The 15,621-nt window shown below is 39.6% G+C and overlaps 1 protein-coding gene across 2 annotated transcripts in view; it reads left to right on the top strand.

Moving 5' to 3' along the window:
* WWC1 (WW and C2 domain containing 1) overlaps positions 1-14,164 on the top strand; it is an 80,661-nt gene extending 66,497 nt beyond the window's left edge. For both annotated transcript variants that reach the window (XM_028717483.2, XM_028717482.2), the window contains 9 exons: positions 659-851; positions 2,440-2,589; positions 3,491-3,591; positions 4,694-4,844; positions 5,831-5,995; positions 9,136-9,228; positions 9,849-10,079; positions 11,660-11,781; positions 12,303-14,164. In XM_028717483.2, coding sequence (XP_028573316.2) covers positions 659-851; positions 2,440-2,589; positions 3,491-3,591; positions 4,694-4,844; positions 5,831-5,995; positions 9,136-9,228; positions 9,849-10,079; positions 11,660-11,781; positions 12,303-12,369 — 1,273 coding nt within the window. In that variant the 3' untranslated portion in view covers positions 12,370-14,164. The remainder of the gene's footprint in view (positions 1-658; positions 852-2,439; positions 2,590-3,490; positions 3,592-4,693; positions 4,845-5,830; positions 5,996-9,135; positions 9,229-9,848; positions 10,080-11,659; positions 11,782-12,302) is intronic.
* Positions 14,165-15,621: the final 1,457 nt, after the last annotated feature.

The following is a 15,621-nucleotide window of genomic DNA, read 5'->3' on the forward strand; positions in this document are numbered from 1 at the left end:
TCAACTATAGTAGTTCCGAGTCAAGATTAAGCATAAACTGGAGTTAATAAATGAATTAATGGATTAATGCATGCATTATCTGACTATAGTCTATTTGTAAATGTTTTTCTCTGTAAAAGAATAGTAATGAATAGTTCTGGGAAACTGGATAATTATCTGTCCTAATGTCTTCCCATAAGGGAATTTCAGCAAGCTGTTGTTTGCTTTATGTAGATTATGTGGCGCATCACAGTTTTCTGTCTCTCTTCTGTCTGTGTACAAAAGATGGGAGAAAATAATCCAAGACAGAAACAGAGGTTTTTAGACAGTCTTTCCCAGATATTTTGACATGCCTGTAGCTCGTACACAATCTTCCTGTCTTTAATTTCTGACTAAATTATGCTAATAAGTGAACTTTCATATATTTCATCTTGCCAGCTCTGTATGATAGCTATCCAACAGAAACCCTGCTGAAATAATTAGACGTTGTAAAATAGCAGGTCTATAATATGGCTACTGTTTCAGGGCAAGTATACAGCAGCATAGTGCTCATTATTATATTTGGGATTGATCCTGTTGCTTATGCTAAGTTCTTGTGTGGGGACGCTGTGCTGAACTGTAATATTCTCCACATATGCTTGTAAAGTAAATAATGCTGATTATAGCTATTTTTCAACAGGAGTGTTCGTGTGGCTATTCTTCCTTCTTCTGAAAGCACAAGCTGTTTGTTCCGCACAAGCCTAATGGAAGCATCAGACAATCTAATTTACAATGAATTATTTTGCGTTGCAATCCCTTATTCTGTATTACGACAGAAGACATTAAGGATTGATGTCTGCGCTTTGAATAAGTACCACCTTGAAGAATGCTTGGTTAGTGTTTGTTTATGCTGTTGGCTTAATGCTTTTAGTGTTTAAACTATCATTTGACTGATAGTTAGGGTTCCCTGTATAACTATTACATTATCAGACAGAAATTTGTAACTATTTTCTGGAAAGTAATAAATTTATTTATTTATTTATTTAATGCCATTATATCCCTCCTTTTAAGGTATTTGTATCAGTGTTTATTGATACAAGGATAATACAAACTGCAAACCAATGAAAACAAGCTCCTATATTAAACAACTAGAGCTGTAATCCTAACCATGTCTACTCAAAAGCAAGTCCCATTTAGTCCCATGGTGCTTGTTCCTAGGTATATGGGCTTAGGATTGGAGCCCATTATAATAGAGACATCTGTTATAAGAGAGACGTCTTACTTTGAGAGACGGCTTGGCGTTCCTCGCTGTTCATTGATTTGTTTGATTCTTTGTTTGACTCTGATACATATAAATGTAACGGTAAAGGGACCCCTGACCATTAGTTCCAGTCGTGACCGACTCTGGGGTTACGGCGCTCATCTCGCTTTATTGGCCGAGGGAGCTTCCGGGTCATGTGGCCACCATGACTAAGCCGCTTCTGGTGAACCAGAGCAGCGCATGGAAACGCCATTTACCTTCCCGCCAGAGCGGTAGCTATTTATCTACTTGCACTTTGACGTGCTTTCGAACTGCTAGGTTGGCAGGAGCAGGGACCGAGCAACAGGAGCTCACCCCATCATGGGGATTCGAACCGCCGACCTTCTGATCGGCAAGTCCTAGGCTCTGTGGTTTAACTCACAGCGCCACCCGCATCCCTATAACAACCCGCATCCCTATATTTTGTGAGATGTGTTCTATGATATATACATCATATTGAAGTGGCTTATTCGTATATTTTGAATGATATCATAACCGATTATATATTCACTAACAGTTATTAGCCAGCGTGTTGTATTTACATTTTTATAGATTGTTATAATAGTAGCGACTATAAACATGAAGCCAGCATAAAACTGTTAATAAAAACTAAGCAGAACAAAAATTACAGATTTATGTATCTATTGTTATTTTTAGCACTGGTCTTCTTCTGTCACAATGAATTTATGAATGCATGACTTAAAGTTCTTGCCATAAGGTTGCACACTTGCATTTGGTTCTCTCTTAATGATGGTACACTCACAAGCACCTTGGGAGCATATGGGACTGCCGGCAGTTGCAGCAGGCAGTGCTTACTGAAGCGACTTATTTGTGTGTCTGCATGGGTCAGTTGATATTCAAAAGTGGGTCCCAACACAAATATCCTGGGAGTGCCCATGGCGCTTGAAGCAGGGGTTGCACTCACGCCAAAGTGCTATTTCTGCAAACTGGTCTTGCCAGGCATGCTTGTAGCTACTGCCGGTGTGACTTCCCCACTGTGGGGCTGGCAGATGAAACAGGTGCTGCTGCAATTATGGAAATCGTTATCTGTGTAATGCAGAAATTGCAAGGGAAGGAAAATTATATACGTACCTCAAGGTCATGCATTTCTCTCAACATTTGTTTTCATTGCTATTTGAATGTTATGAAGATGTCCATTGCTGCTTTTTTTTTTCCTGCAGGGAGGTGCACAAATTAGCCTCGCTGAGACTTGCAAATCTGGAGAGAGGTCAACGCGTTGGTATAACCTCCTTAGCTATAAATACCTGCAGGCGCAAAGTAAAAATAAGCAAGATGATGTCTGTTCCAAACTACCCTGCACTGAAAAAATGGTAATAACTTATGAATGAAGATGTTTTGCAGAAGCCACACTAGGATAGAAGACAAAACCTCAGATTTGTGGGTCTGAAATATACCACATTTTCCCATGTATAACGGGTTTTGTTTTAAAAAAAATAGTTTAAAAATTGGGGGTCATCTTATACACAGAACATGGGCATCTGGGGGGATTTTTAAAATATTTAAGCAAATGTCTGGGACTTTGGCTTGGGCAGGCTGAGACAGTCCCTCCTGCCACCGTCCCCTCCTTCTCCTTTCCCGTCTGGCTGCGCACTGGCAGTTAGCTCACCTCCTGCAGCCACTCTTAGCTCTACCACCAGAGGGAGAGCAGCCACTGCCGAGAGCTGCCTCGGCTACCTCTCCTCACCCTTCTTTCCTTTTCTCTCTCTCCCTCAAACCCCGCCCCGCCCTCGGCCCGCTCCCCGCCTTCCTCGGCTTGGTTTGCTTGACTGCATGGCCTGGCACAGAGTGGGCCTTGGCATCCTGCTTGGGAGCTTCTTGCCCATCACTTCTCCACAGCCACCGAAGGGGAGCCGCTGCCTTTACTTCTGCACCACTGCATGTACCTCACGCTGGAAATTTTGAGGACACTCAGCCAAAAACCGTATCAACAACTTTCTGCCGCCACTGCCCATCGTCCAGATTTTCACTTCTGTTTTAGGGTTTTGTTTTCTTAATTTTGGGTTCAAAAAAATAGGGATCATCTTATACACTGGGGCGTCTTACACACAGAAAAATATGGTAACTCCTCTCAGAAAATGTGAAGCTTTTGTTTTTTGCTAAATTGTGTACTTAGCTAGCAGAATACTATTCTCTGGGTTTCAGTAATGATAGCTTCTGTTGAAACTAAATGGACATTAAGAAATAACAATGTCATTAACTCATTCCCCACAGGACTCTGTATCTGCACTGCTGGAACAGACCGCTGTTGAACTCGAAGCTGTAGAGAAAAAGCTAGAAGAAAGCAGGAGCACTTTACTTACTAGTGAGAACTGGTAAGTGATAGGAAGCTGTTGTATTACAACACTGCAGTGCTGTAGTTTCTGTGGGCTTTTATGATAATAGTAAAAAGGAAAGAGTTAAATTTAAGGAGACAACATGTAGTCAAAAGGTTTTGTCACTATTGTGGTAGCAATTTTGCCCATACCCTTCCCTGAATTCCCCATATTTCTCTCTAACCATTTTTCATTTTTCAGAAATGAAGGAGATAACAAGGTTAAAAGTTAAATTCTTAACTTTTAGAAGTCAACCTTTACACTTCTAATTTTTGAAGAAACTGTATTTTATATTTTTACCTAAATTGAATGCATAGGCTCTAGTTTATTCCATTATTAGTGTGTCACAACAGAGTGTAGCCTAATCAGTTTAATTTGTTTAAATTAGTTAGATAAAAAAACTGCTAAGGTGTTCCCAGAAATGCTGAAGCTGTGCTTTTAGTAAGTTCAAAAAAGAATCTCTGTGATTGCCCTTTTGAGCCAGATTGTTTCTGATGATCACTTTATTCATACATATAAGGCAAGTGAAATACTCATTCTAAATGTTCTGTTTATAACCTCTTGGGCTTGGGCTAAGCCCAACTCATCTTATATGTACCTTTTGGAGACCTTTGTTGCATATTGACATGGAAGCGCACAACATTTGTATTAAACTGCGTGAATCAACCTAGTATAGTGAAGTGTATTCACAGTTGGTGACTCATATCCCTGATGACTATATTCTATGCAACCTAGATGACTAATGTGATAAGTCCTAGTACAAACAGTACAGCTTGCTGCATGCAGTGACACCATGTGGAAGGATTGTTTGGGGTTTCTCTTCCTGGGTAGTAGTTCTGAGTTGTTGTTTTTAGGACCTCACAAAGGATGAATGAGGTATGGTGTGGAATGTGGTGTATCACACTGATAAGCCCAAATTTATTCTCCCTTTAACTAGTAGCGTGCTCATGCCACTGTATTATATAGCATTGCGGTGCATCTCATAGTGCTGTAGAAATTATGCTCACTTTGTCTGAGAATACTGGTAGCTTTGCCAAAGCTCTTACGGTTGGTGTTCCAAGGGTGCTTTGCCTATTCACAGTGAAGTTTTGTTATGTAACAGGCAAGATGAAGAAGATGCTGAGCAAGATGGCAACAGTGAAAATGAAGAAGAAGAAGGAGGAGGAGGAGGAGGAGAGTTTTATAGTGGAAGGGCAATATGGGAAACAGAAGAGACCACATCCTTGTCACTGGCTGAGTCAGCAGCCATCAAGGTAAAGAAAGCACAAGGAACGCAAAGTCCTATGTAAGCAGGTGATTAGAAGGACAAGCTGACTTAAGCACTATGTTATTGCTGCAGTGCCCTTGTTTCACCTCTAACATGATGGAATTGAGCTTTTTTGTTTTCCATTTGCTTGTGAATTGTTTGCTAGGCTTCACACAGCACATGCTTAGTTGTGAACACATCAGGGAAATAGTAGAATACAAGCATTTGGCATACAGAAGGTAAGAAGGGAGGAAGCGAGAGACATTCAGTATTGGGTCTGATGTTTATTTTGTTTTGTTTTCCTCTGTAGCCTGCAAACATTATTGCCAAGTGAGTTAAGTAGCTTCTGTAGCACTCTTACTGTAGGGTGAAACTTCACATTCCGAACTAGTTGAAAGTCCCTGATTTGTTGTTAGAAGAGAATCATGTAAGTCTTCAGTAATGAGATATGGTGAATCAGGCCAGCAAACTCTGCCCAAATATATTGCTGTCAAAGAATGCAGTATACCTTTATGACCTTGGCAGCACAAACAAATATTTGCATAGGCAAACCAGGTTACGTTCATGCTTCCATGCACAGTTATCTGTTTTCTCAAGCAAATCTAGGAAGTTGTTGAACAGGCTTATATTTCTATGTTAGCAGTTTTACAAGGAGAGCTCCTGGATTCTGTTTCTCCTGTCATTTTCTCTTGGCACCCTGCCCCCTCAGCTTCCAGCCAGTACTAATTTCTTACATAAAATTGTATTTACAAATTTTATAGTCCATAATTCCAACACAGAACCCAGGGCACTTGAGACACTGAAATGAATGAGCTTAGCCTTAAATATGTTTAACTCTGTGCTGGATTTTAACTTTCATGTTTTCTCTCTCTTGTTATGGTATGTGTCTGTACTGTGGTGTTTTTAGAAGTGCTGATTCTAAATTAAAACTTGATGGTAGTGATTCATGTCTGAAATGCACTATAATATTATTCTGCCCTATATATATTGTAGGTGGATAAAGAGACCAACACAGAGAGCCTTGCACAATCTTCTGCAGTAGTTCGTCCAAAAGATAAAAGAACTTCTAACCCTCTACGAACACCTTTTGTTAGAGGCAGCACTATTATCCGATCCAAAACCTTTTCTCCAGGACCACAGAGCCAGTATGTGTGTCGGGTAAGGAAAACAGCATTTCTCTCTGTCCTCTGTGAACAGAATACTCATAGGTAGCATATACCCTCTTTCTGTAAAAGGTAGATGAAAATGTCACTAAGACACTCAGATAAATTGACACCTGAAATCTAATATTAAATGCCATGGCCTACAAGTACGGTAATTAAAGCAAAAGTTGCAAACTGCAAGCCATGATTCAGAGGACACTCAGTCGCCCTACCCACACGTACATATGGAATTGTTGGAAGGCACATCCATAGAAACTCCAGTTGTGCTTTCAATTCTCTCAAATGCAAAAAAGTGTGAGGATTTGGCGCAACCACTGTTTAAAGGTGAAATCTGTAAGAAAAAATAGTGAACATGTGCCTCTCCTGCTTTCTTTTTCAGATCCCCCACTTTTTGAATGTGGGAGAATTTAAACAACAGTGGTGTGTTCTTTTAGGGAGCTTCAGAAATCCCTTAACACTTAGTGGTTGTTTCATCTATCTGGATTGCATCCTATATTAATGCATTTTAAAATACATGTTTTCATTAAAGAATTACCAATATAGGCAGTCAAGGAAATTGATTCATAAGCATATCATTTAGTTTGTTCATTTTGCTTACTCAGATTTAAAGAAATACATCATAAAACTGTCTCCTACTTGTATTTATTTATTTGACTTATTTATATGGTGCCCTTTAATTACAACAAATAGTGAAGTGATTCACAACATGATAGAACATTTAATAAGATCTGAAAAACATATAGAACTACATATACTACCAAGCAATAAAACTGGTAGTATTTCTGTTAGGTCAGTATCTGCCTAAAGTGACTATATGGATTATAGTAAATAAGTTATGTGTATATCTTATGTCTGATCACCCTTCCAAACTAAGGGAAACTTGCATGTATACTATTGGCTTTTCTTTCAGCAGGAGTTAGATCAGTTCAATTTTGTAGTCATACCTGTTTGGTTTGTCACTTTTTGACAGCTTTTCATCTAAACGTTAACAGAAGAATATTTTGTGTACATACAGCAGTAGCAATGTGTGCACTCATAGAGGTTCAAATATGCAAGGATTGTTTTGTTCTCTTCCATGAGCTGGAAAATGTTTACATCAGCGAAGAGATCACAATTTCAGGTCATTTTCCAGTTCTGAGTCCCATGGGATTTTGTCTTCTTTCACGGGAGTCTCCCCAGAGTTTTGAACCATGTCCATTTTCTGTAGTTTTTATCTCAGTAGGTGTAGGGCTCCTTTGAGAGTATGGGTGGGATATAAATTTACTTAATTATATAAATAGTTCATTGCATGTGATGGCTGTCCATCAAAAGATAGCAGTTGACTCAATTATACTTACCATAGAATTTCTCAAGAGTTACCTGTGTTACAACACATAGGCTGAACTATAATCTCACCCCCAAAGCTTGCTTCCTATATTCTTCCCTGTCTCTCTAGAACTGGAAAAGAAGCTAGGGGACAACTGTGACAAATATCCTTAAGTGTTTTTTATTTTACTTTAAATCACTTGACCCTGAATTAGATTCTTTATTACTGTGTTGCTGTTTCTTAAAAACTTAGCATATAGACTCACTGGCCAATATAACTTAAGAACAGACCTCATGGGAGAGACCTCTGCCAATTTTATCCTGGCATAATAATGAATAAAGTGTTTTCAAACAGTGTGACCTTTGCATAGAGAAGGGTGGAGGTGAGAGGGAGAATGTAAATTTGAAAATGAAAACTATTGTGACTTCAACTAGGTACGATATGGCTGAATATGTCCAGTCCATCTGTTACGTATGCTCCAAGTTCACCTCTTTGATTAAATGTTTATTCACAATTAATTAGTTCCAGAAGACAGGATCAGGCGGGACTATAAATAACCTCTCTCTTTAACTTCAGTCTGTGAAGGAAACAAGGAAAACACTGTCAGGAAGGTCCTTTCATTGACGCATGGGCTCACTCTGCTGAGGAACGAGGTGTTCCTTCTGCCCATCAAGGCTGCCTATTGCTGTGATGAAGCACAACAGGGTCTGATACACTTATTGCTTCCCAATTCAGACACTGTTAGGCTCACCAGCTATCAATTTCCCTTTTGATTTAGCTGCAAGTTGAACTCTCGGCACTAGGCTAAACCTCTAAATTGCATCATCTTGTTTTTTAAGACAGGCCTTTGGGCAACAGGCCATGGAACAAATAACACATGACAGGGGGCATTCAGGCATGGCAAGATAGATGGATGGCTCAGTGCAGTGAACAGGAGATGCACTAAAGGGTTTTCCAGATTTTGCTCCATTTACTTACCCTGAATGGAATGTATTGGGGCTTCCAAAAATATAACAACACTTTTTAAAAAAAATTAAAGTACTGTTTGTGTGATAGTAGATGCCTCAAGGAGGGAGAAGGAGTATAAAGCTGCTTCCTTTGTTGCCAGATCACTGCATGTAGTGAGTGCCTTGAATATGCAATTGGAAGGAGTATCCCAAGAGCAAAGGAACATTGTCTGAGTTCAGGATAAAAAGTCACACAGATAAAGGCTTTCCCTTGCATCCTGAAACAACACAAAGGCAAAGAACTTCAACTCTAGGAATAAAATCCTGTCACGCTTCTGCTGCTCTAAACAAACTGCGGACATTCAAATATTATTTTTTGTTGTGAGGCAGATTTTATTTCAGTAATATGGATAAGTAGGTATTTTGCATTCTATTACCCTGATCCTAAATATCTTGTGTCAATATGTTTGGCTGCAGAACCCATTGCAGAACTCACTTTTCATCTTCTATTGCATTCAAGAAGAGTAGCAGTTGGTATAAACCCTCCTTAACAAATTATTTCCCAATGCAAGTCTTAGAGGCTGCGCTGTTTTAAGATTCTAATCCCACCTCAACACAACCGTATCTTGGCAACATAAAAACTACTTTATATTGTCTGGCCATTGGTCCATCTAATTCAGCATTGTCTATTCTGACTGGAAGCAGGTTTCAGACAGGCGTCTTTCTACAGCCCTGCCTGGAGATGCCAGGGATTGAGGCTAGGACTTTCTCTATAGAAAGTATGTTCTGTCCTTCTCCGCTGTATCCACTTCCTGTGTAGCCACCTCTCCTTAGAAGAACAACTTTCCTATCTCAGTGCCTTTGTTCATTTCTCTTTTTCAGCTTAATCGTAGTGATAGTGATAGTTCAACACTATCCAAGAAACCACCCTTTGTTCGAAATGCTGTGGAGAGGCGAAGTGTCAGGATGAAAAGGGTAAAAATATATAAATCTTACATGCTGTTTTCTTTTATTGAGTTGTTGAGCTGTATACATTTTTCACAAGCTAGCCTAGTTTCTTTTAAAATAACGATTAGTTAAACTGTTCTTTGTGTGCCCTGTTCTAGTTTTGCATATTAACATCAATGGCTCTTGATGTTATTGAAGGTTTGTGTTTTGCGGTTTCCATTAATGTGTCAAAGAGAAATTATATTGTGGAGCATTTGGCATGTAGTTCTGAATAATTTTTGAAGCTGTCATAGTTTCAGAATGTCTGAAGCATTTCTCATAAAGATATCGGGATGCATCCCAATGCTGCAACTGCCCTGGTGCAGGAGACTTCTGTGCATGCAGCAGAACTTCTACTTCCTCACTTCCCCCCTCCAGCCCTCTTTGCACTCTCAGAATCAGCTCTGAGGAACTGGGAGACCTTCTGGAGCATATTTTGGAGGAGCATGGGGAAGGAGCAGATGGAATTCCTGTTGCACTGGATGCAAACCATTATTTTCAGTTTGGTGTCAGCAACCATTAGTATTTCAAGTCTCTAAGCATGACAAAGTGTATCAAAGGTTATCACAATTCAGCATTATAATAAATATTTTGTCGTTGTTGTTCAGTCTTCTGTTAGATCCACTGGAGGTGAGCGTCTAATCCGTACCTCACTGGATCTGGAATTGGACTTGCAGGCTTCAAAGACCTGGCACAACCAGCTGGTTCAAGAGATCTCTGTCCTCAAGCAGCTGAAGGAACAGCTAGAGCAAGCTCAAAGTCAGGGGGAAAAGGAACTACCCCGGTGCATAGACAAAGATGAACAATTTCAGATGTTGATGAGACTAGTAGAGAAACAGGCAAGTTATTCTTTGACTACAGAATGCTTTTTCATTATCAATTAAATTTTCAACAAGGGAATAGGCTTCAATTATGTTTTACTCAGCGTAGGCTCATTGTGATTAATGAACATGACAAAGTTAGGTCCGTTGATTACAATGGGCCCACTCTGACTAAACTGTAGCTGAATCCCACCCTTGATGTGTTTAAAAAAGTTCTCCTTTCGGTAGTGAAACCTGCTGGAATCTTTGAGGTACTTTTTCAGTACTTGTCATTTTAGTGGGATTTAAAACAGGTTCTGTTTCAGTGGGTCTAGTCAGAATTGTCTTGTCTTGCCCTCTTCAGCCCCATCTCAAAGAAATGTATGGCATGGTGAAATACCATGATATCATCTGCACCTGATTGTCCAAAATCTCTCTGTCTCTGGGAGTGTATATGAACCAAACAGAGATATACTGAAGGGTTGGGTACGTTGGCCCCCACCAAGGGTGCAGGCCCAGGGGGCGGGGCAAGAATCACACCTCTCTACTCTGACTTGGAGTGGAGGCCATCCTTGCCAAGGGTTTAAGGAACGGGGGAAGTGCTGATACAGCTCCTTGCCAAGGGCACCAGGGAACCCCTGGAACCAAAGATGTACGCAGCCTCTGATGAGGTTCTCTGTCTGAAGGCATAAGGTTGTAATTCAAAGGTAATAGGGAGGAAGACCTGAATATGGTCAAGCGAGCTCATCCAACACTCTGCTGGGATTACAATTGGTAGGGTGGAAGCAAGGGTGGAGCCATGGATTTCTCTCTCTCATTTTTTTCTTGGTTGAGTATGCAGTGGGATTTTCCCCATTGGAAACAATGGAAATCATTGGCTCGCTTTATGAACCATTTCTCTGGAATGGATTACATTTGCATAGTGGGACCTGCATGCATTTATTCAAGAATTTCTGTACTGCTCTATCATGAATTATCTGGGCGGTTTATAGCAATACAAAGACATTTTAAGGGTTTTTAAGAGGCACCTGAAAGTCAAATGTGAGGATTCCTGCCAAATCTCTGCTCAGAGATTGTTGACAGCATGGGACTTGCAACACTAAATGCCTAACTTCTGGAGGATGCTAGTCAGGCTTCAGTAATTTGGGACAGTAGGTTCATTACAAGCATAATTGGCAAGTCAGTGACTCAAAACATCAAAAAGCTTTTAAATTCCAGCTAAAACATCTTTAAAAAATATCTGTTTGCAAAACCAGATCAAAAAAGTATATGAGGAGACACATACTTTCCCTCTTATCTACCTCTGTATTTGTTCATATGAATGGAATTGTAGGATTGATGTTAACTCACAGGACCGTGTGCAGCAGGTGCAAGTGGCCAGAGGTAAGGAGGCTTTTTCTAGGCACATTGGTAGGAACAATAGTGCCCATGAAATCACTCTCCCATTCTCGATTCTTTTACAGCTTTGGTGGTTTATGGCTCAAAATAAATCAGTCCCACCTGAATGCCCTATGTTGGGCATGGAAATGAAGTGTTTTGTTTTACACAGAGGATGCCAGATTAGAAAAGAACCTATTGTGCCTTTATTTAAATTAATGGTTTCATTCCTCATCACTTAGGTGGAAAAAGTCGAATGTAAGTGCGAGCTCAAAGCTAATAAAATGATGAGAGCAGCTGCTAAAGATGTGCATAGGCTACGAGGCCAGAGTCGAAAGGAGCCTTTAGAGGTGCAGTCATTCAGGTAGGAAAATGCATTGCAGATTTTGCTCAAATGCATGGATTACCCCTTTCATGTAGCTTCACTAACCAGCACTGTAAAAACCTTTGGCTGTAGAAACAAAGTAGTCATGCTCATATCATGGTCCTCTTCTGATAATGAGTATGGTGTTTTCTGAAAACAGACTCCTATTATGATGTCCTTATCTGGCAGTGACACAATACTGTCTTACTTGTCAGATCCCTTTGTTTTTAAATGAATGACCTACCTATAACATTCTGTAGCATGCTTATCAAATAGAAAACAGTGTGGGATTTGATAAAATGCCTTTTGTGGTAGCTATAGTTCAGTAAGATTTATTGTATTGAAATCTTTTGGCTTTGTTCACACTGAATGACTATTTCAAAAGTGTTTTGGAAGTCTTACTGTAGGGCTTCTGTGAAGTTGTACAAGACAAGGCATACATAGATTTTTTATTTTCTGACTGTTGAATAGTGAAGTCTTATTTTTTACTTTCATTAACAATTGATGTTTGTGTTTTGTAGAGAGAAAATGGCATTTTTCACACGGCCGAGGATAAACATTCCTGCTCTCTCTGTGGATGATGTTTAATGTCTATTTAAGTATTTCTTTTCAAACCACTTCAGAAAAGTATAATTTTTGTTTCACTGAAGTTTATTTATGTGGTATTACAAAGGTACCAAGTCATTTGTATGTTGCAGCTCCATGTCCAGATTTTTAGCTTTCTCCTTGTCATTGCAAACCCCACCATTAAAATGACTTGATTATATAGTTTGTATATTTAGCAATGTATTTTTGGGAAAGATTTTTTAAATACGAACAAATTCAGCTCAACATTTTTGTTTTAATAAATTCCATTTAGATGTTTTGTACAGCTCTACTTTTTTAAAGAGGTTTTACCACAATAAATTTGAATCTGAGACAGCAAGAATTCTTTGATTCTTAAATATACCCCAGTTCTTATAGCTTTTGCTAATTTAAATATTTTTGTACCCAACAGAAGAGGAAATAAGTTTTTTTAAAAAGAGCTGTAAATGAGTGCTCTGTGAGCTATGAAACACTTCAATTTCTTTCCAAGTCATAAAAATGGGTGTGGAGTTCAAGATATCTACTGCACTTTAATTTGGAGATTGTTACTTCAGCTCATTATGTACTTGACCTAGAAAAAGTTCCAAAGCTCAGTGAACCCATTTCTGTATAGGGAGAGAGCTACATGGAACATATGCCCCTGTGAGACTTTCTGATGGCTCAGTGTTTTGCTGAACAAAGAAAATAGAATCATGACCAACTAGCAGTCAAAAATAATTCCATCTTTTAAGGAAAATGACACTTGGTTTTTTTATTTTATTTTATATTTCAAGTTGGTTTAAGCAAGCAAAGAAATGCTCATGAAATCCTAACATCTGATAAAGAGCTTTTACAAACAAGGATTTTGACCAAAATTTTCTATTAAATTCTAAGCAGTCTTTTGTTTTTGTTTTTTAATCTAATCTCCCTTATTTTATTGATTGGAATAACTGATTTGGAGTGGGTTGCCTCTTGCTACTTTTGAAAACAGCTACTAAACAAAATACAATGAAGCCTTGTCTAGAAATACTGTAACCATGTCTAAAAGCCATAGTTTACCATATTGTTGTTAGTATTTGTGTATATATTTTTCCCAGCTTGTTCACCTTGGTTGGTAATGTGTTGATCTTGACTTGCGTGCACACACAAGCATTCTCTTGCTTACACTCTCACCTTTGCCTGTGTGTATACACACACACACACACACACACACACACGGGGGGGGGGCATATATGCACGTATGCACAGACTATTCAGGCAGTATATTCTGGAGAAAGCTTTCAGTCTAGTGTGAGTCCTATATCCAGGCCTTATTTTGCTCCCTGTCACTGTGGGGTGTGGGAACAAATTGTGGTACGTATACTGTTTTTTAACATTAGTATATTGATGAACACTCAACTTTCAAAAATCACAGACATAAATTATTTCAGGATACCATGTGTGAATAAACGAGAAGGAGGTGTGTGAGAGAGCTTTAAACTCAAACCATGTTGAATTATTTGGAATGTGATACCTGAACAGGTTCACACACTTTCTCCATCCTCCACCAGCACCACTCCCCCTCCCATTTCTCTACCTGTTGCCAACACAAGAATGAGAACAATGGGGATAGGAATACAAAGGCCTTAAAGGTCCACAAGCCAAGATGCGCCTTCATGAGTAAAGTTGATGAGTGGTTTAAAACTGGAAGTCTCTTGAGATGTACATAGTTCTTTTTCATGTATAAAAACACTTTAATAGGCAAGCACTAAATGATTGACTTTATATCTATTTTAAATTTTTGTCAGGATTAACAGATTAAAATTGCTATAGAAATTTATATACCTAATCTCTGTCTCTTTTTCTGACTGTGTAAATGATGTTTCTGAACTGTATCAGTGCCTGCTGCCGAAGGTATAGATCTTTAAGACATGTTTCAAGCCACACTTTGAGTTGGGGAAGAAAGATGCTTCTCGGGGACCAGGAAGCTGTGTAGGCCTTTGTTGTGTATAAAATTTTAAAATACAATTTGTGGATTATTTTTCTTTATCAATTTTGTTTTCATTGGATGCTTGCTAGAAACGGATATACAGTGGTACCTCGGGATGCGAACAGGATCCGTTCCGAAGCCCCGTTCACATCCTGAAGCAAACATAACAAGCGATGGCGCGTCTGCGCTTGCGCAGGTCGCGTTTTGCCACTTCCACGCATGCGCATGATGTCATTTTTAGCGTCTGTGCATGCGCGAGCGGCGAAACCTGGAAGTAACGCGCTCCGTTACTTCTGGGTTGCCGTGGAGCGCAATTCAAACGCGCTCAACCCGAAGCACATTCAACCCGAGGCATGACTGTACTTATTTCCTTTAAGCACGTCATCCTGGAGATTTTTTTCCATTGCTATAATAGTTCCCAGAGCATGCCAAAATATTTTCCAAATTGCATGCTGATTTGTTTTTGACGTTTTATTGAGCTTAAAGGCCATGAAGAGTCAATTTAGAATTCCATCACTGTAAAGAAAGAGGGCAACAATATCTGGTAATTACATTGCATGCTGTTACCTCATTGGGTCAAGTATTCACTCTGAAAAGGGAACTGGACCATCATCTCAGTAGAGAGCTTCACAGCTGGATAATAATAGAAAGGCAAATGGGCTTATGGGTACATCTTACCAGAAGGGATAGTACTGGATGTGGCTTTGACTTGATGAAGAAAATATTTTTATGTGTTCAACTCTATGGATTCTAGTAGTGACAACGAGATCCTTGCAGTTCATGGAGTCGCTAATCGGAAAATGCTTCTGTGTGTGAAGCTATACCACAGCATATTTTGCATATAAAGGGGCACTTTAAAATATAGACCGGGAAGTGAAGTTATGTCCTCGAATTTGAAAAGGAACTAGTGACCATTAACAAAAACTGGGGTTGTGGTTTTGAATCCTGGTATTCCAGGTCCCAACACACTATAACCACTACACCACACTGCTTCTTTAGACACTAATCTGAGCCAGCAATATATATAGCACGCTTGTCATGCTGTTTATAGCGAGAATCATTTATAGTCCGAATCAGTTCCCCAGCAAGTGCCGCTGTGTTTATCCGTCCGAAACAATCTCGGGGTCGGCGTCTTCTCCCGCTCCGTGGCATTGCTGAGGGTCGCTGCGATACACACTCGCAATTCAAGAGACGGGATGCGCACGGGATGGCCCTCTTTTTTATTATTATTCTTTTGGCTAGCGAGGAGGAACGATCCCTTGAATTAAAAACAATAATCATTTGGAAATTTGGCCCGTTGTGGGCGG

Source organism: Podarcis muralis, chromosome 2 (assembly GCF_964188315.1).
Source record: "Podarcis muralis chromosome 2, rPodMur119.hap1.1, whole genome shotgun sequence".
In the NCBI taxonomy this organism is placed as follows: domain Eukaryota; kingdom Metazoa; phylum Chordata; class Lepidosauria; order Squamata; family Lacertidae; genus Podarcis; species Podarcis muralis.